The sequence below is a fragment of the Carica papaya genome, chromosome 8 (assembly GCF_054855325.1).
Source record: "Carica papaya isolate Zhongbai chromosome 8, ASM5485532v1, whole genome shotgun sequence".
Lineage (NCBI taxonomy): Eukaryota > Viridiplantae > Streptophyta > Magnoliopsida > Brassicales > Caricaceae > Carica > Carica papaya.
Genome location: NC_142316.1, coordinates 8,724,612 through 8,752,164, shown reverse-complemented (window position 1 = coordinate 8,752,164; position 27,553 = coordinate 8,724,612). Strand labels below are relative to the sequence as shown.

Sequence of the window (27,553 nt, the reverse complement as noted above, 5' to 3'; positions counted from 1 at the left end):
TAATTAAGAATGTTTTATCCTTTTTTGTATTATTGATCGAGAAAGAACTAGAAATAATGAGGAAAAATTGAGAATTACTAAGAAAAATGACCTCAATGAGGTTGAGTGCAATAATATGAAAGGAAGAAGGACCTCAATGGCGAAAAAGGTCTCATCTTTTTGTGGTAGTTAAATGAAAAAGGACCAAAAAGCATGGAGGAGAAAATGGAGAGCCAAAAAACGTGCAACAATTGACTGGTTTGAATTGCTACAAGTAAGTAAGAGGAGACAGCTTGAGAAGGAAGATAAAGATGGAGGAGACAGTTAAATAAAGAAGCAAGAAAGTGAATGAGAGAATGGGAGGAGAGAAATGGAATTTAGGACTTATATGGGCAATTTTTTTTCTTTTTTTATTTTTTTAAATTCCTGAACCATGTCAAATAACACGTGACTTTTGATATGATATGATATTTACTTACATAATCGCAAATCAAATGGTGTCACGTGCTATTAAAGTTAACAAATGACACTATTTTTAAGGTGTATTGGATGACTTTCAGAATGGTTCATTAATGTATGATATTATATGGTAAATGTAAAATATAATAATATTAAAATTATACCATATTTGGGAAGATTGTATAATGACAACTATTTTTGTTTATATTAATAGAATGGTATAACTATATATTTGATCAAATTATCTATTTTATCCATATTTTATTGTATGTAATAATAAATAAAAAAATAAAAAGAGAAAAGATAAAAAATATATATAATTAAATATACATATATATGTATATATATAATTAAATATATTATATATATGTATATATATAACTAAACTTATACATGTATATATATAGTTAAATGTATAAATACATCTATATATATATATATATAAATAAATATATAATAAAATAAATAAATTTTATAAAAAAAAATCAAGTGGCAATGCAGTATACATATATATATATATGTATATATGTACAATTAAATAAAATAAATTTAAGAAAAAAAAAAGATATTTTTTTATATCCATATTATATATATATAATTGAATAAATAAATGAAATACAAAAAAAGATCAAGTGGCTATATGTATAGAAGAAAAAAATGTGTATAAATGTAAATAATAAAAAAATTTAAGGGTATAAATAAAAACAAAATCATCCAAACTACAAAAAACCGCTAATTGGATTGTTTGAAAAAATAGTGATTTTTGAATCATACAATAATTATAAAAAAAATTATATTATGCATATAAAAATACAAATAAATAAAATAAAATAATAAAAAAATTATATTATATATTAATATATTATTTATCAAAACAAAATTTTAATGTTGTTAATAGAAAATTAAAGAAAAAGATTATATTAAAAAAAATTTAAACATAGGAAAGGCCAGTTTGATGGAAAAATTGAGGTGAGAATTAATTTGAATAAAAATTAAAAGTATAGCAACCAAATTATTATTTTTGCTTCATATGAATCCATGAACAAAACATATATGTACATATAAATATATATGTTTAGTTTACTGTGTCCTAGCCCTAAAAAGCTTGCTCATGGTTCCGAATTGTTTTCCAGAGGCCGGCCTTTTGTCTGGCGACCTGGCTAGATATACGGGCTTGTGTCTAATCCCATCAAGCAATTCAGAAGAGAAACGGTACAGGAGAAATGGAGAAGAAAAAATGAGGCAACAGAAAACAGAGAAGGGAAACCAAATCATCAAACGGAAAAGTAGAGCTCCTTTCTGGTTTTGGGTGGGGAGTCTAACCTCTTAAACTCGGAGCTGGTCCAAGAAACTTGAAATTTCTCAGCCGTAGAATCCAACTGCTATATCTGAATTTTCAAGAACCTGAGGCTCTGTTGACTCTCTTCATAACAATCACGTAGGTCCGTTTTTCTGCTTCTCTGATCATTCATTGTATTTGGCATGTGGAGCTGAGAAAACTAGGGTTCATAATTGGGAAGTTGCATAGTATATATATGCTAAAGGTTTTGTTTTTGAATTTCATTTGGTGTTTCACAGAACGGGAATGGGAAGCAAATGGTCGGGTAACTTACTACTGAATTGAAGGAGTTGCTCGTTAGTCGTTATTGTAGTTGTTTTTTTTTTTATTTAAATTTTCCTCTTCAATGAAAGTATCTTCCTTTCTTTCTCTTTCATCTTCTTTTAGAAGTAACTTTTTTAAGGGTTGGGTAGAGCGGAAATTGCAAGCAAAAGTTTGGGCAACTTGTGACAGAAACTTTTTTTGATTCTTTTAAGCAATGGTATTGGTGATTGTACTGAAGTTGCATTGTGGGATTACTTGTTATGTGAATAGAATATTTATGACTTTTGCCTGCAAGGAAAAAGAAAATTAGGATTGCTACGGTTTCACCTCTGTATGTCCTGATTTCTGTTTTCTCTTTCAAATGTGTGCTCTTGTATATTGTGAATTTTGTTTATGGAAGAAAAAGAGAAATATTGTAAAGAAGCCACTAGGGGGTGCCACCCCTGTACTTAGATCTATCAGAAGAATGCAAAACGTCTATGATGTCTCCAAGATCCACACCACAAAGGACAGATTGACCTCTAGACGAAACAATCAAGATCTGGAACCAATAATCTTCAGTGCTACCAAAAGAAGATTTAGTGCCCTTGAACATTCGGTTGTTCCTTTCCTTCCAAATTACTGAGATAGTAGCCATAGGAATGAGAGAGATGGATTCTTTCTATCTATGTTACTGGTGATACCATCCCAAGCTTCTTCCGCAATCATGCAGCCAGATGCCCAAGAGAGGTTGGAGAGATTGAGTACTGAATCCCACAGTTTCTAGACTCAAGGCACAAGAGAAGAAGATGATTAGGGTATTCATTATGGAGGCATAATGGATGGCCATTCCCGATGATTCTCCCTCTTTTCCCAAGATTATTATAGTGAGGATTTTGCCCAGGTAACTTCCCAAGCAAAGAAAGCTATAGAGGCTATGCCTTTTGCTTATAAAGATGCTTCTATGAAAATCTGAAAGCAACTTCAGATTGTCAAGGGAGATTGAGGTAGTAGGACTTAACAGAGAATTCGCCATTCTTTGATAGTGGCCAAACAGGATTGTCAGAAACATTTGGATCATCCTGGCATTAGGAAAAACTTGGGAGGAAAACATTACTTGCTTATTCGTCACCTTTTCTTTGGAACTAATTTTACTTCCTTTTGAAAGGAAAAATATGATTCAATTTTTTCTTGGGTATGAGAGATGATTTTGATTAAACAATCATGCCATATTTAATAATTCATTTAAGAAACATTTTGACTCTTAAAAGGTTTTGATCCAATGGTGCTCTTTGCCCAAAAGTGTATTATGTGTTTTTAGAAGGCAATTTGATTATCACTTCTTTTTGTCCATAACGATGCTGTCTAGAGACTTTGAAACTGGTTGTTTGATTCCTTTTGTGTTTTGTGGGTCTTTACTCCTCTGGAGTTGGGGTTAAAAGGAGGAAAAGTTTATTTGTAGAGGAGTTCTATTTGAAGGATTACGAGTACTGTGGTTGGAAAGAAATGCTAGTCTGGATTCAAAGTGGCGTTTACCTCCTCCCACTTAAGGGATTTCTTTTTGGCTGTTTTGCAAATGTAACGGGCTGCAGTTATGTTGATTTTAATATTCTTAGTTTTTTTGCCTTTTTCCTATCTTTGTTCTGGAGGATCTCTTATCCTTCACTCATGTATCTGTCTTCTCATTCTATTAACATTTCTTTCTTTTCATAAAAAATTGGATATTTCCTGTTTTCATGTAAATTTTAAGAGGAACAATTCTGTATTCTGTGGACACAATTTGATAATGTCTTTAAAATTGTATTATCTATGGGCTCTGCTGTTCCACTGTGGTTGCTCAAGAAGGACCAAGCAACTTCATAGTAACTACTTTTTTTGTTGTTCTTTTCTGTATCCAAAACTGAAGTTTCTTTTTGAAGATATTTTCTTCTGAAACTTAAATAAAAAGATGTGGTATCTGTATGTTTACATCTTTCAAAACAGATTAATTACTTCAAATGATGTTTTGGCTAATTGGAAATTCCAATTTGCAGAGGTAGACTTGCTATAAGAATTATTTTCAATTTCACCGAGGCTGGGATAATCATGAAAAGGTGGTCGTAGTGTCCATCGAGATGCAATTTAGATGTTGTACCATATGCCCATAAACTAGCATGGATGAAGTTATAGATATGGAAGGAGAAAAAGGAGATGATTGTCTTGCTGTAAATGCTGAATTCAGCAAAGCTGATAAACAGAATGTAAAAGAAATTTCCCCAGAGAGAGAGTTGAGAAATCAGGATATTGATGGAAGTATTAATCCTCATGTGGGCATGGAATTTGAGTCAGAAGATGCTGCTAAGACATTCTATGATGCATATGCTAGACGTGTGGGCTTTAGTGCTCAAGTTGGTCAGTATAGCCGCTCTAAACCTGATGGACCAATCATAAGTTGGGATTTTGCATGTTCAAGAGAGGTTTTTAAAAGAAAGAATGTTGAGAGCTGCAGTGCAATGCTTAGGATAGAGAGAAAGGATGCAGAAAAGTGGGTTGTTTCAAAATTGGTTGAGGACCATAACCATTCTATGGTGACTCCTAACAAGGTCCACCAGCTTCGACCTCGTCGGCATTTTGCAGGTGCTACAAAAAATGTGGCTGAAACATTGGATGCCAGTAGTGATATATACCTTTCTGTGGATGGTGGTCATGTATCATATGAATCAAATCGCGTTAGGAATTGTTCCTCCATTGAACCTAATTGTGCAACTAGGAATTTCGGACCTCTGAATTATGTTCGATCTCCTAGCCGGAAGAGAACTCTTGGAAGGGATGCTCAGAATCTCCTGAACTATTTCAAGAAGATGCAAGCTGAAAATCCTGGCTTCTATTATGCTATACAACTTGATGATGATAACCGCATGACTAATGTGTTTTGGGCTGATGCAAGGTCAAGAACTGCTTATAATCACTTTGGGGATGCTGTTATTTTTGATACAATGTATCGACCAAATCAATATCAGGTCCCATTTGCTCCTTTCACAGGTATAAATCATCATGGACAGATAGTGTTGTTTGGTTGCGCCTTGCTTCTTGACGAGTCTGAGTCTTCCTTTTCTTGGCTATTTAAGACATGGCTTTCGGCAATGAATGGTCAACCTCCTGTTTCTATAACAACAGACCAAGATAGAGCCATACAAGCAGCTGTAGCTCAAGTTCTTCCTGGAACTCGCCACTGCATTTGCAAGTGGCACATCTTGAGAGAAGGCCAAGAAAGATTGGCTCACATATATCTTGCCCATCCTTCGTTCTATGGAGAGTTGTATAGCTGCATAAACTTTTCAGAGACGATTGAGGATTTTGAATCATCATGGAACTCTCTTCTTGATAAATATAACCTTCAGAAAAATGAGTGGCTTCAGGCAGTATATGCTGCTCGCAAGCAATGGGCCCCAGTTTATTTTCGAGGTACTTTCTTTGCTGCACTTTCTTCAAAACAGGGGGTTAGCTCCTTTTTTGATGGATATGTGAGCCAACAGACTACCATACCACTTTTCTTTAAGCAGTATGAAAGGTCTCTAGAGCATTCTATAGAAAAAGAAATAGAAGCCGATTATGATACAATTTGCACCACACCAGTGCTGAAGACGCCATCTCCAATGGAGCAACAGGCTTCAAACCTGTATACAAAGAAAGTTTTTGCTAAGTTTCAGGAGGAACTAGTTGAAACTTTTGTGTACACTGCCAACAAGATTGAGGGTGATGCATTGATAAGTAAATATAGAGTTGCAAAATACGAACATGATCACAAGGCTTTCATTGTCACCTTGAATGTTCCTGAGATGAAAGCGAATTGTAGCTGCCAGATGTTTGAATACTCAGGCATTCTTTGTAGGCATATATTAACGGTCTTTACCGTGACGAATGTTCTCACTCTTCCCTCTCATTACATACTAAAGCGATGGACAAGAAATGCCAAATACTCAGTTGGATTGGAAGATGAAAATGTAGATCCTCAAGGTATTGAAAGTCTAACCCTGCGATTCAACAATCTATGTCGGGAAGCTATTAAATATGCAGAAGAAGGGTCTATTGCAGTTGAGACTTACAATGCAGCTCTTAGTGCACTTCGAGAGGCTGGGAAAAAGATTGCCTCTGTGAAAAAGAATGTAGCCAAAGTCACCCCTCCTAGCTCACAGGGTTCAGGAAATAGTCATGAAGATGGTTATAAAAAAAGCGCACCACTGGTTTCTGAACTTATGCCATCGTTGTGGCCATGGCAAGATATAATACCTCAGCGTTTTAATCTAAATGATATTGGTGCTCCTGTTGCTGATCTGAATCAGCCTACCATGGCACCTGTGTCTATTCACCGTGATAATGGTCCTCCAGATAGCCCGGTATGACTAAGGAGAGCATTTAATCTTTCTGTATGGGTGGCTTATTGCAACATTAGATCTAAACCATGAATTCTGGTTACCAAACATTTTTCCTTGGGGATGGGGGTGTGGTGTTGGATCTTTTGAATTTTTGCATGAATGATGTCTACTATGAATGTAGGTGGTTCTCACTTGTTTTAAGTCCATGACTTGGGTTATTGAAAATAAGAATGCATCATCTGCTGGCAAAGTAGCTGTTATCAACTTAAAGGTATGCAGCATGTTCTATTTGGCAATTTATACATGCTTGATTTTCTTCTTCACACTTTTGATTACTAAGTTCATTACCATCATGTTAGCTTTAAACTTTGTGAAAATCAATACCTTGTTAATAAAGATGAACTCATGAGTATATTATAGTTTGCAGTTGCAGAGCAAAAATGAAACTTCTACTATATCTTTATTATATTAAGGGTTATGACCTCACCTTGATGTAGGACCAATTAGGGTTAAGCTGATCCATTCTTGGAATCTTTCACTCGACATAAAGTCTTTATAGAACTAGAACATGGTAAAATTATTATTTATTAATTCTATTATTTAAAAAAAAAACATTATTATTTATTAATCCAATGATGATGTAGGACAAACAGAAACAAACACAGGACTTAGAAAATTAAATAAGAATAAAATTTAGAGATCTCGAGTTTGAATAACCAAATCAATAATGCAATATTTGTATAAAAATTATATGAATCGTCTATCAAATAACTAAGTTAAAGATAGCTCATTTATGGGCACGAAGATACAATCAAAATAGGAAATTCAAAACCAATCTTGAAAATATACTAAATGGGAAAATGAACTAATTAATTGAATAAGTCAATGTAGTAAATCTACAAAATAGGAAAATAAACTAATTAATTGAATATTATAATAGCACTAAAATTCTACTAGAAGAAGATATTAAACCTTTCTATTCTCTTTTGATGTAAAACTTCTCAAAACACTTATTTTCCTTTATTGATTTTACGTCATATGTACTAGGTGAAAAAAAGGAGAGAGTCTAAAGTGGTCATTTAATGGACTAAACTAGTTGTGAATAATTCAGTAAGCATCAAAAAAGGAGAAGAGGTACATTGATGAAAACCTTCTCGCAAGCCTTGAGAAGGTAACACGACGCAATCAGGTGGAAAGATAACATTTGGAAATGCCATAAAGAATCAAAGAATTGAATTTGTTGCTCTCTATGTTTGAACTAAAGGCTTTTTATAGATGAATAAATAAGCTATTGCCTAGTTTTTTAGTAATTACACTTAGAGAATCTTAAGAACTGCACTTAAAGGTTTAATTGTATAAAAAAAGAGAGAATTTACAAAGTACTTTATTGAATAAATAAATTGTTTCAAAAAGTGAGATAAAAAAGGTATCTATAGTGCTTCCCAATTAAATTCTGTGAAATAGGATTAAACCTAAAAAAAATACTAAGTTTAATTGAAAACTAAATACTAAAAAACTAAAATCTTAAAGTTACTAGACTATGATAATAGATTCTATTAAAATTACCAAAAAATCAATTAAAAACTAGTGCCATTTAGGGAGGTGGGTGATTGTGAATGCATCTTCACATTAGGATTATCATCTCGTGGAATGTTAGGGAATCAATAACCACAAGAAGAAACAGGTGATAAGAGGGTATATGAATAGATGGAAGTCTGAGGTTATCTTAAGATGAATTCCACTTCAATTAGCATAGCCCGTGACCTTTGGAAGACTAGGGAGATTGGTTGGAAAAAACTTCCAGCTAATGAGGCTTCTATAGGATTCTAGTACTATGGAACAATGACCTTCTTAATTGCATGGAGATGTTGATTGAGGAATGTTCTATTTCATGCCTATTTGAAAACAGAAAAAATGGGTAGGGATAGGTGTTTACTGGTTTGTATGACAGAGGTGAGGGGAGAGAGGGGAAAGTTGTGGGAAGACATGATGAATATAACAAAAAATGAGATCTTCCATGGATTATGGGAGAAAACTTTAATATTGTTTTGAGTATACAGGAGAGACTGAGATAGCATTTCTCCAGGATTTGTGCTAATGAGTTCCTGGGAGATTCTAGATGAACTTGACTTACTAGATTTGTCTCTCATGGGAGGTAAATAGAGATCAAACCCTGTTTGCTCTAGAATTGATAAGTTTTTGGTGTTAGTTTCATATCAGTTTCAAATATTAGGACTATGTCAAAATTTTTTGCAACACATTATCTCTTAATCACATTTCCATTTGTTTTAGACTCCAATGGGATTAAATGGGGTCCCTACCCTTTTAGGTTTGACGATAAATAGCTATAAGTTGATGAGTTTTGTGACAAGGTTAGTGGATAGTGGAGATGGGTGACGGTGAATGGAAATGCTATTATAGTGGCTAGGAAGTTGGGAGGTAAAAGTTGAAATTAAGAAATCGAGTAAGGAGAAGTGGTCGGGGGGGAAGCTATGCTTACTTAGTGTTTACTATAGGACCTCGAGGCTTGGACCGGATAGAGATGAAGGATGGTTTGTCAACTAAAGATTTGACTCACAAAGAATCCATAAAATTTAAGTTAGCAAACAGAATACAAATAGAAGAGATCTCTTGAAGACAAAAATCAAGAGTTAGATGGATAAAGGAAGGGGATAAAAACACGAAATTCTTTCATTGTACGACAATTACCACATGAGAATTAATTATGTGGAGAAATTAGATATATAAACTAACGAAGGCACTGCATAGACTCAAAACAATCGTAAAAAATATGGTTTAGCAGGTTCACAAGGGGAATGATAGATTTAGAATTTAGGTAGGATCAAGAAGATCACATGATGTGAGCAAAAAGAGGGAAAAAAATTTCTTTGAAGGGAGAATCAATCAAAAGAAAAGACTTCTTTTTAAATCATATGATATCTTAAAGGAAGAGAAAATCAAATTTCATTCCTTAAATAATTAAATCTCATGGTTTAGGAAAGATATGGGTGACCTCTTTCCTACTTTAACGGCCAGTCTTAATGAACTATATTTATTTCCCCTAATTCCTGCACAATTAATTAAAATATTATCATTTAAAAAGAAAATATTCTATCTAGCTTATTATAGTTAAAATCTTCTTAATTTTTATTATTTTCTCATTTAATATGATATTTAATTTTCTTATAATTTCTTCTATTAATTTAGAAAATTTATTTACTTGTAATGCATATGGTTTACTCTATAAATAAGTGTTCAATTCACAATTGTAAAGAACCAAGTTTGATAATAATAAAATTATTAAGTTTTAGTTTTCAATTAGTTAGGTTTCTTCAAAATTCTTGTTGAATGGGAATTGATTTAACTTATCAAAATAAATTCTTTTGGCGTTTTATCAATTTTCTTTCGAATTGATTTCTAACTTATCAAGTTCATACTTGTGACATTTTTAATAAATTCAAACTAATCCAATTACCTTAATTGACATTCACGTGTTGAATGTAGGTCAAGTAGGGAAGATTTATTGAGAGTTTTATGATTCTGAATTACTAATGTTATATGCGAAGTTTTTAATCACGTTAGTTGATTTTAGATTCAGCATTATTTGGTATCAGAGTTTAGGCTTGAGATAAATCTTACTATCCTGCATATTTTATGTTTGCATATTTATTAGCCTTCATAGTAAAAAAAAAAAAAAATCATACTTTGCATCCGCTCATCTATATAAAAATAAATAAAATCATATTCATATTATTTTTCTTGCACTTTATGTTTCCTTGTGCTATTGTTTCACTACATCTCTAAGTAGTTAATTGCACCATAGTTACTTAGCATCATACATAAAACACGCACTATTTTCATCTGTGTGTTTGAATTGTTACTTTTAAAATTATTTTTCTACTTTCTTTCCCTAAGATTTCTTGAAGTATTATAAACAAAATTTGATTATTTTGATTCAAGAAACTTCAATTCTGACATTCAACTTGAAGAAATGAGGTCGAGTGAAATACGAGTGAAACACGTGAACGAGTGTTATTTTCTTCACTAACTATTGCTTGCAGATTTTCACAACGGTCTTATACAATGTCTCAACCGATGACATTTTCTCAAAAAAAACAGAATTGATAAAATCTCAACATAAGAAGTGTCCGATTCGAGGACGAATCGTTTTTAAAGAGGGAGGAAATGATGTGAGCAAGAAGAGGGAAAATAATTTCTTTAAAGGGAGAATTAGCTAAGAGAAAAAACTTCTTCCTAAACGATATGATATCTTAAAGGAAGAGAAAATCAAATTTCATTCCTTAAACAACTAAAATTCACGTTAGAAAGATATGGGTGACCTCTTTCCTCATTTAATGACCAGCTTTAATTAACCATATTTACTCCTTAATTCCTCAACAATTAATTAAAATATTCTCATTTAAAAAAAAAATATCCTATTTAGCCTATTTCGGTTAACATCTTTTTAATTTTCATATTTTCTTATTTAAAATAAGATTTAATTTTCTTATAATTTCTATTATTAATTTAGAAAATTTATTTTCTTATAATGCATATGGTCTACTTTATAAATAGGTATTCAATTCACAATTGTAAAAAATTAAGTTTGATAATAACAAAATTATAAAGTTTTAGTTTTCAATTAGTTAGGTTTCTTCAACCTTCTTGTTGAATGAGAATTGATTTAACTTATCAAGATAAATTCTTGTGGCGTTTTATCAATTTTCTTTCGAATTAATTTATAACTTATCAAGTTCATACTTGTAACGGTTTTAATCAATTCAAACTATTTCAATTACCTTAGTTGATATTTGTGTATTGAATGTAGGTCAAGCAGGGAGGATTTGTTGAGAGTTTTATGATTCTGACTACTACTATTATATACGAAGTTTTTATCACGTTAGTTGATCTTGAGCTCCGTATCATCACATCTTGATATCGTAGGGACTGTCAATAAGGACAAATGTGAAAGAGACCTTAGCAATACCTTAATATAGTATTTTGTATATTAAGGTATTGCTAAGGTCAATAGGGACAAACTATATTAAGAATGTCAATAGGGACCTTAATGTAGTATTTTCTTCTTCCCATCAAAAGAAAATCCTTTGTAGCTCACAGGGACTGTCAATAGGGACAATAACTATTAAGAATTGTTTGATGTATATTCTATTAAATATTTTTTTTTGAAATAAGTGTGTTTCATTGATATATTATACTCCTATATATATAAGTTTTCCAGGATGGGAAAAAGAAATAGGCAATTTAATGACAGTTATTTACAAAAGATGTGATTTACCCTTATACCCTTTAATATTATTTACTTGATTTCCTGCAAGCTAAATAGCTATATTGCTGTGACAAAGACCTTAGCAATACCTTGTTGGAAACTAAATTGCAGCAATAAAGAGATGATAATGAATCTACAAATTACTAGGGGGAATGAAGAAATTGCTCATTTGTTCAATCTATGCATCTAAATCCACAGTGGAAAAATGAGCATAAATGATCTATATCTTCGTCGTGCTTCGTATACAGGACACAAGTGAATCCATCAAGATCAAGAAATTTTCTAATCTAACCATGACTGTAGTAGACTTCACAACCACCTCTCCTTGAAGTCCTGTTGTCAAAAGACCTCCACGTTAAGAGGAGCCAGACACATCCTGGCAGAAGTTGTAATGGGTATTAAAATAGTTTAGCTGCGACTGAAAATCTTTAGAAGCAGCTCTTGCACAGGAAATTCCTATCATCTCCAAATAAGCCTATCATGTCAGTGCTACATGCATAAACTATAGAAATTTAATGTAGAGAGGAACTGATGCCACCAAGCTAACTCCTAGTCAGAAAAAGTTCATACTCTATAGGAATGAATTTCAATGTCCTAGAGATGCCATATTGAGAACCAAATTTATCCATTTTTCCCCTTTTCCTTACCCACTAAAGCATATATACTAGGAAAAGCATCTTTCAGGCATTGATCAGTTATTCACATATCTAACCCGAAAATAGGTGCTTATTCCATTGCCAACTGCAATTCTGATTTACTGTGAGAAGGGATTTTTAGGGATTTCGGGGCATAGAAGATATTCCTCCAAATTCCTGTTGTAAATTAAGGGGATATGGTTAGGGAGAACCAGATGACAATTCTCATACCATATTTTGCCACAATGGTCTTCTGTTCTTATAAAAGATTAAACAGCACAAATTACTCATTTCACCATAAGCAGCAGATATAAATTCTTTAAATGCTTCCAGATTCCCCTAAAAAATCTGGCAGTTGCATTCTCCAAGAAAGATTGCAGGATCTTTGTGTTGTTATACTGATCGTCCTCAGCCATTCAACTGATATTCTTTTCTCCACCTGAGAATTATTGCTTGGGAGAAAAAATGAGAGATTTTATTTAGTTTTTCATGAATTTTGAACAAAATGGCGAACATGAATCTTTACCCATCCAAAACCACTCCCTTATATAGGATAGTAGCTTGTAAGTTCCTGTGGCTGGTGATTTCTTTCTTGGATCTGGATGTGGGTAAAACCCTCATGGACACCCATCGGATCTTCTGGCCTGTTCCATATACCTACAGTTCAGACCTGCATGCCCATTTTAAAAGCAATTTCTTTTTTCTTTTCTCTAAATTGCCCAGCCAAGACCATCTCTCTCTTTTCGGCAAAAATAAATTTCCAAACTGATAAAATGAATAATTTGCTTGTTTGAAGATCCTGGCCAAAGGAAATCTCTATTGAATTCTCCACCTCTTTTTTCTTCTAGATCTCAACCACAAAGCAGAAAGCACTAGTTATGGGACTGCCTTGTGATGCAGTAGGACAGATTTAATCAGAACAAATATCACCACCTATAGAAATATTTTAACTTCATCCTTCATCAGTTGAAACTTTCATAATTCGAGACCCCAAATTCCTCTGGATAGGGTTGCACTTCTTTCCAGATGAACCGTCATCGTGCTGGAAAGATTCATCCTCCAACTAAGAATCCAAGACCGTCACTGAAGCTGCAATAACAAAGACATCTAAAATCTTCTCTTGTTCTGCTGCAATCTGAAAATTTGAGTTGCAATTCTAATACAAGTAATTTTTGGGGGATTGATTTCAGTCTCTGAAGAGGTCAGAATTCTTCCAACAACAAATTTCTCTCAGTTCTTTTAAAAAAAAATAAAAGAGAGTACAAAATTTTCTTAGTTAATTACAACAGGGTTGATAGATAAAAACGCACAAGATAATTACCGATCACTGAGAAGAAATTATATTCCAAACATATGTTTGAATATCTTCGCATTTAACCTAAGAAGCCTTTGACAGGCTGACACATAGCCTCAATTTATGGGAACGTTAACGAAATTATAGGAGACCCCATGATTCAAACTTCATATGGCCATGCATTTACTGAAGGAAATATTGATTGGCCAACCAATGATCTATGGAAATTTAGAGATTTCTACCGGAGATTTACTCAACCATTCCCAATTGTTCTTGCTTATGAGGAAATGTCAATCTCCTAATTGAGGAGCTTCTTAAATAACAAAACCCTGATGAAAGGTTCTGGTTGAGCTTGGTTCCAACTCTGGCCCACATCACTATCATAATATGAAATAAATTGAAACTCATAAATTCCACATCTTCCTAGATTATCCAAGTGATTGTAACAACACACAAATATTTACATTGCAATTGTAATAAAATTTTCTAATGCTAAAATTCTTCCACTGTAGTTTGTTCAAATAAATTACTTTTTTCCCAAACCTTTTTACTGCTTTTTTGTACTTAAAATAAATTAAAGCTTATTGCTTTACATAGGACGGAGGATTTTGGCTATATGGTTGACATATTTTGTAAATGGGTGGTACTCCCTTGGTACTTCAATTTTTTAATACATTTTTTATTGTTACATTAAAAAAAAACGCTTGTTGACTAGTTTAACCAGAACTTACTACTTTTGATTTTCTAATTTTCCTTTTTTCTCTATGCCTCTGCTCTAGCTGCAAGATTATGGAAAAAGTCCTTTCGGAGAAACTGAGGTGCAATTTAGGCTAACAAGGGTCACGCTGGAGCCTATGTTGAGATCCATGGCCTACATTAGCCAGCAGCTGTCAACACCAGCCAATAGAGTTGCCGTCATAAACTTGAAGGTATGCCAGGTTTGAATTTGTCTTTATCAGAAGTTCAAGGATAAATTACAAAAACATGGCTGAAGTTTAGTGTAGTCTCAAAATATTACTACATTTTGGAAATATGCAAAACACTACTTGACTAAATTTGGCTGTTTAACTGGTAAATTGGTCTAACAGTTTTCTTAAACACATAATTTGTATGACAATTTTGATAAGACAGCTGTGCTACCGTTGCATGTAAATTAAAAGATTGAACTACCCCTCTGCTCTGTAAACTAACCTCAACATGTAAACAAACATTATGCTGAATGTTGCAGTAACCGATAGCCTGTAAGCTGGTTTATATAATTTTACATCCCTTCACATTTTTGCTTGATTGTTTTCTGGTCTTCTTATTGATGATGATACAATCTACAAAATCTTTTGTATCAGTAGGAAGATTCATTTCTCTTGCAAACTTGGTATATGGTATATAATAGAGGCTCTTTAGAAGTGCCTATTAGTAAAAATGTTTGCTAGTCTCCTTCCCTACGACAAAGCCTTTCAAGATCGCTCTCTCCAACCTTCTATTCAACATCCTACTCAATACATCCACCACTAATGTAAATAGAAAAGGTGTGAAAATCACTCTGCTCCATCTTCTCAATGCCTGAAACCACCACTGTTAAGGCATCAGTAGTGCACTACACTCATCTTTAACCCTCTATTTGAATCATGATAAATGGTAAAATTTTAATGTATAGTATTTTACCGGCATAAAAAAATCGTGTTTGTTTCAATTTCTAATGGTAACAAATAGTATTTGACTGACAAATTTTGAACTGAATTTTTAAACCATCAAATTGGTGGTATTTGGTGGGCATTCTATTTGTTTCCCATTATGTCTCATCTAATTTAATTAATTTCATATATGTCATGACAATTAAAAACTCATTAAATTAATATAATAATATAAATAATTATTATTTATTTTATTAAATATAAAATTTTAATTTGATTATCTATAATAATTATTTATTTCAATACAAATATAATTATATTGATAAATTTTTTTTTTTTCTTACATACTTTTTTTATACCATTTACTATTACATATAATATGTAGGGGTAAATTAATAATTTAGCTAAAAGTACAATCATACCATCCTATTATTCAAACAAAAATATCTCATTAACATAATTAATATACTATCATCCAAATGTAAAAAAATTTCTTCATTACAATACTGTATTATTCTCATTCAATTACTGCCATTACTATACATTAATTAACTATTACTGAAATTTATCCAAATAAAGCCTAAGTGTTCGAGCAAATATCAAGATTAAGGATAAAATAAGTGAAGAGTGGGATCATTAGGATTAATTTTGGAGGAGGGAACGGTTAAATAGTTAGCATGTTTGATAGAATGTACTAAATTAGCATGACCTATCGCATATCTTGGTGTAACATTAGATGTTCAATCATAGAAATAGGAGTTTTTGGGAATGAATAGTAGATAAAGTGGTCAAGAGGTTGGTATGCTTGAAAGGGGGCTGTCCTCCCTAGGGGAAGGGTAACATTTATTTAAGCGAGTCTCTCTAGCGTATCGATCTACCTTTTTGTCTCTGTCTAGGATACTAGTGGGGTAGCAGAGAGAATTGAGGGGTGCATGCATCACTTTTTATGGGCAGAAGCGGTGGAGGAGAATCAAGACCACCTAGTGGGATAGGAGACTTGTTGTTAATCCAAATATTTAAAGGGCTAGGTATAATTTTAGATTAAAAACTATATCTTTATTGGCTAAATAATATTGGCGCTTCTCTGTGGCACAGAGTCATCAGCAACATTGATGGGAGTAGTGGGACGGAAGGATGCCTTAGCAGGTTGTCGGTCCATTTCTCATAGAAGCCCTTATAAAGCCATTTCCCAAGTTTACCAATTGTTTGTTCCCTTAACCAACCTGAAAGCAGGAAATGGTTTTATACATTGCAGTTCTGGGAAGATATCTAGATCGTGGATCAAGCTTTGCTGAATGAATTCCCATGGTTGTATAAACTATCTTCTAGATAAAATGATCCTATCTCAAGCTTTACATCCAATACAGAAGGAGGTGGAGCATGGAATTTTCACTTACATCGTAATCTCTCTGAAAAGGAGGCTCTTGATGTGCTCAGCCTCTTAAACATGTTGGAACGAGTTTCTATCAACTCACTTCATGATACCAAGGTTTGGACATTTGGAATCCTAGGGGCTTTCACTTATAAGTCTTTCTTTGACCACTTTACTAAACACCCAACCTTTAACCATCCATGATGTTTGACAATTTTTGGAAAGCTCCAATTCCAACAAAGGTAAGTGTATTTGCATGAATGAATATTCATTAAACGCTGAACACAAATGAGTCACTACAAGTTTGTCGGCCTAATAGAGTTTTGTCTCCAGGTATTGATGTAATGTGTTTTAAAGGAGGGAGACACATTCCCACTTGTTCATTCATTGGTAAAACAACATGGAACCTGTGGACAAAAGTACTTGATTGGTTTGGTCGTCGAGTCTTGCAGGTAGCACGGTTGACAATCCTTCACCCGACGGGTCCACTATTCTACCCAAAGAGACTGTGGATGATTGCGGCAAAAAGAAGTCACCAAGTGAATTCTCCAATCTCCTCATCTTCGTTGTCTGGCCTTGAAATGGTTCTTATTCCAGAGCCAGTGTTCTATCTACTTCCTATCTCGTCTGTTGAACCATGCATGGAAATGATGGGGCCGACAGAAGCTGTGACCCACTGCGACGAGAAATTTTATTCAAGATGGGTCAAACGAAATATTCTTAGAGTTAGCAAACTCTTAAGGTCACTTTTGAAGGCTGCAAAGAGCAATCAATAGCATTATTTGCCATGTTGGAAACAAAAACCCTTGAAAAAACGAAAGGCGAGGAGACAACCAGCCGGGGAAAGAAAAAACCGATCAAGGGAGGATCCCGCAAATTGAAAAGACTGCATTTTTCTATCAATTATGAAGGGAGAAACAAAATAGCATCCAACAGTGGGACAAAAACCAAGGAACGTCGATGATTAACAAAATTATATCTTGGAATATTCGGGGTTTAAATGATTTAAAGAAGAGAAATATCATCAAGGGGTGCATAAATAGATGAAAATCGGATTTGATTTGTCTGCAATAAACCAAAATGGCAGTCATTGACAAGATTACAGTCAATAGTGTGTGAGGCTTACAAGATATCGACTGACTCTATCTTCTGGCAAACAACACTGCTGGAGGTATTCTCATTTGTTAGAGATCAGACACAGTAGCATATATTGATTACATAAAAGTGAAATATCTATTTTTTACTTATTTGTCAACAAGAAAAATGGTCATTCTTTGCAATCTGCTGCCGGGGGAATGCATCGGATAGAGAAAAATTATGGAATGAGCTGCTCTAGTGTCAAGTCAGATGAGGAGTACATAGCATGGTGGGTGGTGATTTCAACATGGTCATGCACCGAGATGAATGATTGGGAAAAATTTCTCTGCTTTTGTGACCCAAAATTTCAAAGATAATATCGACAGTCTTGGGTTAGAAGACATTCCTCTCAAAGGAGGAAAATGGACATGGGGCAACCAAAGAGACAAGTCTTCTTTCCCCAAAATTGATAGATTCTTGATCTCCACTGACTTTCTTGTGTCTATTCCGGGCCTCAATCACTCATCCCATTCTGATCATTTTCCTATATACCTTGCTTCTGATGGGTTCAAATGGGGACCTACCCCATTTCGTTTTGACAATAAATGGCTACTAGTGAACAATTTTAAGTCCATGGTCAGTATAATATGGAACCATCAGTTTGAAAGAGGCACCGCAAGTTTCAGACTATATAAAAAGCTGATTAGACTCAAATAGAATATTAAATCTTAGACCAAGGAAGTTGGTTTGAAGGAAGAAAGCAGAACAAATGACTTGTTGAACAAATTTGCTGAAATTGCTATTCTGCCAAGTGACTCCGAACTGCTCCTTGAACAAAATGAGAAAAGGAATAGCATGCGTGAGGAACTTGCTAACAGACTTCATATAGAAGTAGTATCCTGGAAACAGAAAGCTGGAGAAAAATGGATTAGAGATGGGGACAAGAACACAAAGTTCTTTTATTGTTTGGCAAACCATAAAAGAAGATTAAATTATGTGGAGGAATTTTCTGTGAACGGTCGCCCAGTCAGCAGCAATGAGGCCATAAGGGATGTTGCAGGAAACCATTTCAAATCATTATACACAGAATTTGTTGAACAAAGACCGAGACTCGACAACATCCATTTCAACAAGATAACCGATGCTGACAGATCAATTCTAGAATCTGAATTCTCGAAAAAAGAAATTTTGACTGTTTAAAACATTGTGATGGTGACAAAGCACTTGGACCTGACGGTTTCAACCTAAAATTCTTCCAAGAATTCTAGTATGTGCTGAAAAATGATGTTTTTGATTTCTTCAATAATTTTCACAAGAATGACTCATTTGTTAAATCAGTCAACTCCATATTTCTTGTCTTAATCCCTAAGAAAGAAGGGGCTAGTTGTTTTGCCGATTTTAGACTAATAAGTCTAGTGGGCAGTGTTTACAAATTGTTTTCAAAGGTGTTGGCTAGAAGGCTCTCTAAGGTTCTAAAGTCTATCATCGGGGATTGTCAACATGCTTTTGTTGAAGGAAGGCAAATTTCTGATGTCATTTTGATTACAAATGAAGTGGTCGACGATCTTAACAGAAATAAAAGAAGGGGTTGTTGTGTAAATTGGATATGGAGAAGGCTTTTGACAATGTTAGTTGGGACTTTATTGACTATATGCTCAATTGTTTTGGCTTCGGTTTAAAATGATGCAAATGAATTAAAACTTGCATATCCACAACTAGTTTTGCTGTCATGGTCAATGGTGGTCCTTCCTCATTTTTTAATACTTCAAGAGGGTTGCGCTCAGGCGACCTGCTGTCTCCATTACTCTTCATCATGGTTATGGAAGCTTTAAACAAGCTTATTGAGCAAGCAAGAAACTCGAATCTTATTAGAGGAATCAATATGGGTAAAGAGGAAAACATAGAGATCACTCCCCTATTCTTTGTTGACGATATCATAATTTTCTGTCAACCTGAGGTTAACATGCTGCTTAATCTTAGATGCATTCTTCTTTGCTTCCAAGCTGTTTCAGGCTTAAAGATCAACATGTCAAAATCTGAGATGGTGGGCTTTGGGATCAACAATGACGTGGATCCTCTAGCTTCGGTTTTGAAGTGCAAAACAACTTTGCTTCCCATAAAATACCTTGGGGTCTCCTTTGGTACAAAACATAAAGATCCTAAAAGTTGGGAGCCAATTATGGATATTTTTGATAAACACCTTGCTGTTTGGAAGAGAAATTACTTGTCAAAGGAAGGGAGATTGACTTTGATCGAAAACACCTTATCAAACCTCCTAACATACTATCTTTCTGTCCTAACTATCCCTACGATAGTTGCCAAAATTCTTTAAAGAACACAATGCAGATTCCTATGAAGAGATGAGGAAAATAAGAAAAAATTCAATCTTGTAAATTGGGAGGAGGTGAAGACTCCCATCAGTTCAGGACGCCTCGGGTTGAGATCCATAAACACTTTAAATAAAGGTTTGCATGAAAAAATGGGCATGAAGATACTGGAATGATTCTAATAGCTTGTGGAAAAAAGTTGTGGACTGCAAATGGAATATGAAGGGTTGTCTAAGCAGAATCTGTTGAACCACAGCAATTATGGAATGAATCTATGGAAGAGTATCTCTAGTATGGGTAAAGCTGCTATGCAATGTTCTAAATGGCCAGTGGACAAAGGAAATAAAATCCAATTCTGATCGGACATCTGGTGTGGAAACAAAAATCTACAATCCCCTTTCCCTCTAATTTATGCTTTAGCCAAGGATAAACTTATGTGCATTGAGCAAGCGGTAGACAATAGTACGGGCAGCTGCTGGAATATCGTGCTGAACAGGAATATAAACGATTGGGAAATAGAGGAACTTGATAACTTGATGGTTATCCTAGAATCTATCAGAATAGTAATAAAAGATGACAAGCTGATATGGTCTTTGGATAAAGTGGCTTTTTTAGCACCAAATCTTTCTATAACCACATTACTGGCCATAACAGCGGGATCAAACAGGTTTTTCCAGCAAAAATGATATGGCAGACTAGTGCACCCCTAAGAATCTCCTTCTTTGCTTGGAAGCCTCCAAAAACCGTATCCTTACCATTGATAATCTCATGAAAAAAGGCATTACTCTAACAAACAGATGCTACTTGTGCAAGAACAATTCAGAATCATGTAATCATCTGTTGCTTTGGTGCCCTATCACTTACTCTCTATGGACCATGGTTTATGGTCTTCTTGGCATTTATTGAGTTATGGCTGGTACTGTCAAATATGAATTACTTGCTTGGGAAATGATAAGTAGAAAGAACAAAAAATTCAGACTCATCCCACTTACTATTTTCTAGATAATTTGCAAAAAAAAGGAACAACAGAGTTTTTGAAGGAAAGGAAGACACTTTTAGCAATATTTTGAACAAATGGCTCCATATCTTTAGTTCCATTGTGTTAGATCATAGCATTACCCATTTTAATAATTTAGGGTCAATTGTAGATATATTAATTGACTTGTAAATCCTTTTGTACATGGGTTGGATCCCCTTTGGTACCCCATATTAATATATTTCTACATTTTTATTTTTTAAAAAAAATTGAAGAAGATAAAAAAATAAGGACTTAAACCTAACTTTTTAGGTTCTTATTTTTTAAATAATTTACTTAATAAGTCTCTTGGTATTTTTTAAGATTAATAATACATACGTAAAACAATATAACTAATAAAATATTTTTGTTGCTTTATATAACTAATGAAATACAAACATATTTGTTAATCTTTATAAAAAATACTTGCTTATTTTTTGCAACAATACTTATTGGAACATGTAACTGCTTATTTTTTGAATAACAATTTATTTACTTTACTTTACTGCTTTAAACACGTTTCTTTCAGCAACCCAAACTCTCTCATAGAAGCTTCTTTACTGTGTTTTGTGTAGAATTTAAGTAATTCTCCTGGTTTATGTTGAGACTCCTCCACCGCTTTTTAATTTTCTTTTTTTAATCAAATCATATTTTTGTAGAATTGTTTGTATGAATGATGAGATATTAAATCTACTGATTGGGAAGTTTTTTTTTTTTTTTTTTAAGAAAAGTTAAACTCTAAAACAATCAAATTTCAGGAGCAAGGGTACGTCTGGAACATTCATGTTTCTCTAGAATTGGTCAACTTCTAGTGATAAATTCATGTTTCTCTAGAATTGGTCAACTTCTAGTGATAATCTGTGTTTCTCTAGAATTGATCGCCTCATCATTTCAACTTCATTCCAATCACACATGCCAAGAATGATATAGTGATTGCTGCCACAATTCAGTATGCATCAAAGTGAGGACCATCTCCTTTTAGATTTGAAAATAAATGGTTTAAGGTTTTAGGATCACATGACAAAGTTAAGGAATAGTGGGATGAGGCTCTGATGGAGGGTCATTCTAACTACAGGATCACAAAGAAATTTAATATATAATAAAACAAGATCAAACTGTGGAATAATGTTGAATTTGGTGCAGAGAGGTTGAAGAAGGAATGTCTTCTAAGAGAATCGGAAACGATAGGCGGATTGGATGGGGAAGGCAGAATATCTCCGGAAGATGGAGAAAGGAGAGTTGAATTTGTCTTCAAGTGGCCAACTTGTTCTAAGTGAAGGAGATTGCATGGAAATAGAAATCAAGAGCCTCACAGATTAAAGAAATGGATGAGAAAACCAAATTTCTCTGCAATATAGCTAATCATCATAGAAGATATAATTAAGTAGATGAGTTTGGAGAGTGATGGCCAAATTTTAAAGTGAACAGGGTGTTGAGGGAGAAAGTGAAAACTGTCTTTGAGAATCCATACTTGAGTGATGTTTTGGGAGATCTACATAAAGATGACTTAGACTTGTAATACGTTGGAGGAGCAGGAGCAGATTTGGTGGGATCTCCTTGCACGCAGGGAGAGATTTTTTGATCTTCCATGTCATGGATATTTGATAAAGCTATTGAATGGCTTCAACAAGTGTTTATTGAAGAAACTGGACATTGATAAAGGATGATTTTATGATGCTATTCAAGGAATTTTGTGAAATGTCTTTTTCATTTTCAGTCTTCACTTTCCTAGTATTCATCTCAAAGTTTGCTGGGGACTTAAGCATAAGGGACTTCCGACCTATCAATCTTGTGGGCTGTGTATACAAGCTCATTGCAAATGTACTAGTAAAGGGACGACATAGTAAGGTACTAAGAGAATGTCAACTTGCCTTTTTTGAGGAGAGAGAAATTTTTGATGCAACGGTGATCAGAAATGAACAGTAGATAGCTTATTAAGAATTGATGTGGAATGGGTAAATTTGCAAGCTTAGCATGGAGAAGACTTATGAATGTGTCTTTTGGAGTTTCCTTTTTCTATGTTGAATAGAATAAGTTTTAATGCCAAGTGGTGTTCGTGGATGAAGACATTATTACTTACAAGTCCTTTGCTGTCCTGTCAGCAGTGGTCCTTCAGGACTTTCTGAAGTCTCTAAGGGCCTTGGGCAGGAAGAACTTCTCTCTCCATTACTTTTATCATTGTAATGGAAGTCTTCAACGGATAGATCAACAAAGCTAGAGAAAATTAGTTATTTGGGGTTTTTTGGCAAAGGAAAGTGAAGATGTCTTAGAGGTGACTCATATGTTTTTTTGTCAATGATGGATTGCTCTTTTGCGAGCTCAACCCGAACGCTACACTAAATGTTAGATGTATTCTACTTTGCATACAAGCGATATCTAGTCTCAAAATCAATATACCCAAGTCTGAATCGACATCGATTGAAGAAGGGTGATATTTGGTTTTACTTGTTAGTAGTCTAGGGTGTAATGTGTTCACATTTCCATTAAAATATATGGGACTTCGCGTTGGAATTAAATTCAAAGAAATTGCTGTTTGGGACCTGATTATGAATAGGTTGGGTGGAAAAAGAGTTACCTTCTGAATGGGGAAGACTGAAACTTATTAAGCACATATTGGCTAATTTACTGATTTATTATTTGTCGCTTTGAACTATGCCAGAGAGCATTGGGAAAACTTTGGAGGCTATTCTGTGACACTTACTATGGAGTGATCCTGAGAAGAAAAGGAGCTTCCACTTGGTCGCTTGGAATACGGTTAAGGACCCATTTCATGAGGGTGGTCTTGGGATCAGGTCAATTGTTTAATTCAATAAAGCATTATAGAGCAGTGGCTAGAGAGGTTCATGTGAGAGCAGAGCAGTTTCCGAAAAAGAGTGACCAAAGCTAAGGTCGGAACAGAAATCAGGGATTGGTACTCTAGAAGTACTAGGGGTTTGTAGGTGTTGGACTATAGAAGAAATAATTTCGATAAGGAAGGTTTTTAGATGGATGTATCCAGTAAAAGATTGGATTGGGCCAAAAGGTTAGCTTTGGATGAATGTCATGAGGGTGGAACATTTGTACAACACTTTCCTCCAACTTAGTATGGAGTAAACATTTATTCCAATGTTTGTCTGAATGTGAAAGGCCAAACGGAGCCTTGGATGAGGCAACTTGGAAGCTTGGCTTGAAAGGGGCCTTTTTGATAAAATCCTACCATCTCCATTTAGCAGAGAACAGAAGAATCAACGTGCAGTTCCCATGGAAACTGATCTGGGAGATTAATGCTTCGCCTAAAATGACCTTCTTTGCATGGGAAGCGTCAACAAATGTATTTTAACTATATATAACCTCATTATAAACAGTAATGGTTATTGTGAATAGGTGTTGTTTATCTAAAACAAGTGTAGATTCAGCAATTATCCTCTTCTTTTTATCTATTGACTTTGGTACACAGTCTATAGTCTGTAGGGGGTCAATTGAGTGATGGTTGGTTCAGTATGAGAGGAGATTTAGGTGTTAAGGGACATCCATGGGGATAAGCATTAAAATAAGAACTTGGGCCCTATCCCTCTGACTATCTTATGTGTTAATTTGAAAGAAAGAAACATAAAGGCTTTCGAAAGTATCAGAATTTTCTTTTGATACTGTAAAAGGTTGTTTGACCCTAGACTTTAGGTTTTTTAACTAGGGTCATCATCTTTACATTTTTGAGGATTTAAGAGACTTGGTTGATATTTTGACAGATTTGTGCTTCTTGTATACGGGCTGCACATCTTTGATGCCTATATATATTGTAGTAATTTTTACTGTTAAAAAAAATCATAAGGTATCTACTGATGAAATATAGGTGATGTAAAGCCTAAAAGAGCATCTTGTGTGACTTTAAGCCTGTGGTAAGATGTCGGAGTTGCTTTTGAGATTTCTAAAAGGCAATAATTTTGTTCAATAGTCTGTTTTTAAGTAAGGATTACTAATTAGCACTTCTCAGCTCCAAGATATGAAGACTACTTCAGGAGAAACAGAGGTGAAATTTCAAGTGTCAAGAGATACACTCGGTTCCATGTTGAGATCGATGGCCTACATTCGTGAGCAACTCTGAAGTCGTAAGCATACTTTTTCCTTTACCTTTTAAGTATTGATTTTCTTGCGATTTAATTATTTGTCAAGAGCCTGTTTGCTGCATCCATGTTTTCTCTGAAGCACAGTTTCCCTTAATAGGGACCAATAGTTAAGCAATTTGCTTGAACTGGTTAAACATGTGGATCTTGTTGACCTTAATGGAAACATTTCAGCCTGACACCAAATTTAGTTGTAATAAGGACCAACTATTTGGACACATGTAAACTACTGTGCAGCTATGCATAGGCCAAAAAGTATCATGGGAGTAACTTTAGAATGTACATGAAATATTATATGTATGATATCTGAAGCATGAACCACTTATTGTTCCTTCCAAGACATAATTTCCTCATCACTTGTCTTTTTAATTTAAAAACAATTTCATTGATTCATAACCAAATACCTAGTCAATTGATTATGCTAGCTGTTCCTAACGTCATACCCTGTGCAACTGGTCAGGCCAGGGAGACTTTCCTGGAAGCAAATTTGGAAAACAAACACTATTCTTGAAATTACATTTCTTTTTTTTCTTTTTTTTTTTTTTGTGGGAACCTGCCTGGAAGAGAATTCTAGTAATAGACAGGAGGAGGAGGAGGAAGAGGAGGAGGAGTAGGAGGAGGAAGAGGACGGTTAAAGTACTAGTCAATGGTTGTTGTTTGGTGCCTAAAAAGGCATCTTCAAATTGTCTTCTGCTGGGGTGTTCGCAGCCTTGAAAGCTGTAGAATCGTTCTTTGGATATCTGAATTTGAGTTGCAAAACTTTTGAAAAAACAAGGACCAGTAGAGTTTATGATGCTGCATGTACCCATCTTTATAGAATTAGATATTATTGGTTTCACACTCCCTTTTCTTTTTTAAGGGTCGAAAATTCTCCCATGGGGAGTATTACAGGACACCATCGATTTGACTGACTTATGACCATTCTTTTGTATTGTCTTGGTGCCAATATCTTTGTAATACCATGAGTTAGTACCCACAGTTCTTATTAATTGGTATTTTTGCGATTGTTAGATTACAAATATATACAATCACAAATTACAAATATATGCAAAAATATCGGATGTGGAAGTTACATAAACAACATAATACTTCACACTGGTTTCACCTTTACTCAGTTTGGTTTGTAGAAGTCCACAGTTATACATCACATTGGAGTGGACACACTCATTTAATTTTCCCACCTTAGCAGACATTATATTGATGTCACGGGGGTAGGCAAATGCATGTCTCTAAGAATTTTATTTTCTTGTCATATATAACAATAATAAGCAAACTGGTAGGACCTACACCTAAACTTCATTTAGGAAGCTTCATGCACAAGAACCGGAGGTGAAACTTGATTATGCTATTGGTGCAACATGTCTCTTGTTCAGTAAGTGCCTATTTTTCGTAACTTCTTGTAAGTGGTGACTTGCTGTTAGAATAGCTTTTGAGTAACTGAGGTGAAGGAAGCTAAATAGTTGGAGCGTATTACAACAATTTTTTTTTTCCATCTATGATTTGTTCTTATGGACCCAAAAGTTATGATCGGTGACCCCTTTTTTTCTCTTGAGCACAGATCCCCTTGTGCTAAAGGAAGCATGTTTCTGGTTATGAACTCTATTAAGAAGAGGTCTCTCATGGTGAAGTTTCCCATCACAGGTCGAGACTCAAATTGATCACTGTATCGAGGCACAAATGGCGAGCCGCTCTCCATCTAAAAGGTTGTGTACCATGTGAACATTTTACTGACAGAATCTAGTTTGGTTATAGGTAGGCATTTGGTTACCTAAGTTTTTATCAACCACAATTGGTTTGTTTGTAGTTAGGTCTGATCATCCATATGTATACATACATCTAACGCGTAGATGGTATATCGTTTCCATGTAGAGGTGTATTGGAAACCATTTGTAAATGTATGTTGGCAACACTCAGATCTTGATTTAATGCACATTGCAGATATAGCTACATATCTTTCATTTTTAATTCCTTTTCTTTTGTTTTATTATAGTATAAAATCCACTTTTCAAGTGGCAATATTGGCATTTGAAAAAATTGCTATCTTCACTTTTGCTATATGTAATTAATATAGTTCTTTTAATGAAATCAATTGGATTCACTAAGATAATCAAGTTAAATGATACAGCGTTATGCCTTGATCAAATAAAAAATAAAAAATAAAATGAATTACATTGTGTTTAGTACATTACATTTCTGAATAAATATAATTTAATAGTACAAATCTTGTATTTAGTATATGTGGATCTAGACGACAATTGTTGTTTGATTATTTAAATGTTATCGTGATGATAAATACTTAATTCTATTTGTATTTGATGGTTTACAAAAGTATAACATTCTTATTTAATCAAAAATTTAATTTACAAGAATTATATACATTAATAAATTATAATTTCTAAAACTATTAATACTTGAACAAATAATTTGAGCCAAATATTAA

At 34.1% G+C, this 27,553-nt stretch overlaps 1 protein-coding gene and 1 long non-coding RNA gene across 6 annotated transcripts; both read left to right on the top strand.

Moving 5' to 3' along the window:
• Positions 1-1,514: 1,514 nt before the first annotated feature.
• LOC110818164 (protein FAR1-RELATED SEQUENCE 3-like) lies at positions 1,515-27,078 on the top strand. Of its 5 annotated transcripts, none has more exons than XR_015814099.1 (6): positions 1,515-1,880; positions 4,054-6,396; positions 6,557-6,646; positions 14,371-14,520; positions 24,991-25,098; positions 26,755-27,078. XR_015814099.1 is itself a non-coding variant. In XM_088209892.1 (6 exons), the coding sequence occupies exons 2-5, from the start codon at positions 4,174-4,176 to the stop codon at positions 25,092-25,094; spliced, it is 2,574 nt and encodes an 857-aa protein (XP_088066018.1). In that variant the 5' UTR covers positions 1,516-1,880; positions 4,054-4,173; the 3' UTR covers positions 25,095-25,098; positions 26,755-27,078. The 5 variants fall into 5 exon arrangements, 3 of the variants coding, with proteins under 3 accessions (XP_088066018.1, XP_088066017.1, XP_088066016.1); XR_015814098.1 differs by having other exon boundaries at positions 26,672-27,078; XM_088209892.1 differs by having other exon boundaries at positions 1,516-1,880; positions 24,984-25,098.
• On the top strand, positions 14,530-23,581 carry LOC148240471 (uncharacterized). The gene is made up of 2 exons (XR_015814100.1): positions 14,530-16,836; positions 16,928-23,581. It is a non-coding gene; the product is annotated as an uncharacterized LOC148240471 (long non-coding RNA).
• Positions 27,079-27,553: the final 475 nt, after the last annotated feature.

Excerpts from the sequence above, each read along its gene's own strand:
- LOC110818164 (XM_088209892.1), top strand. The coding sequence starts at position 4,174 with ATGGATGAAGTTATAGATATGGAAGGAGAAAAAGGAGATGATTGTCTT. Across the intron at positions 6,397-6,556 it reads ATGGTCCTCCAGATAGCCCG|GTGGTTCTCACTTGTTTTAA; the intron begins GTATGACTAAGG and ends CTATGAATGTAG. Across the intron at positions 14,521-24,983 it reads TTGCCGTCATAAACTTGAAG|CTCCAAGATATGAAGACTAC; the intron begins GTATGCCAGGTT and ends AGCACTTCTCAG.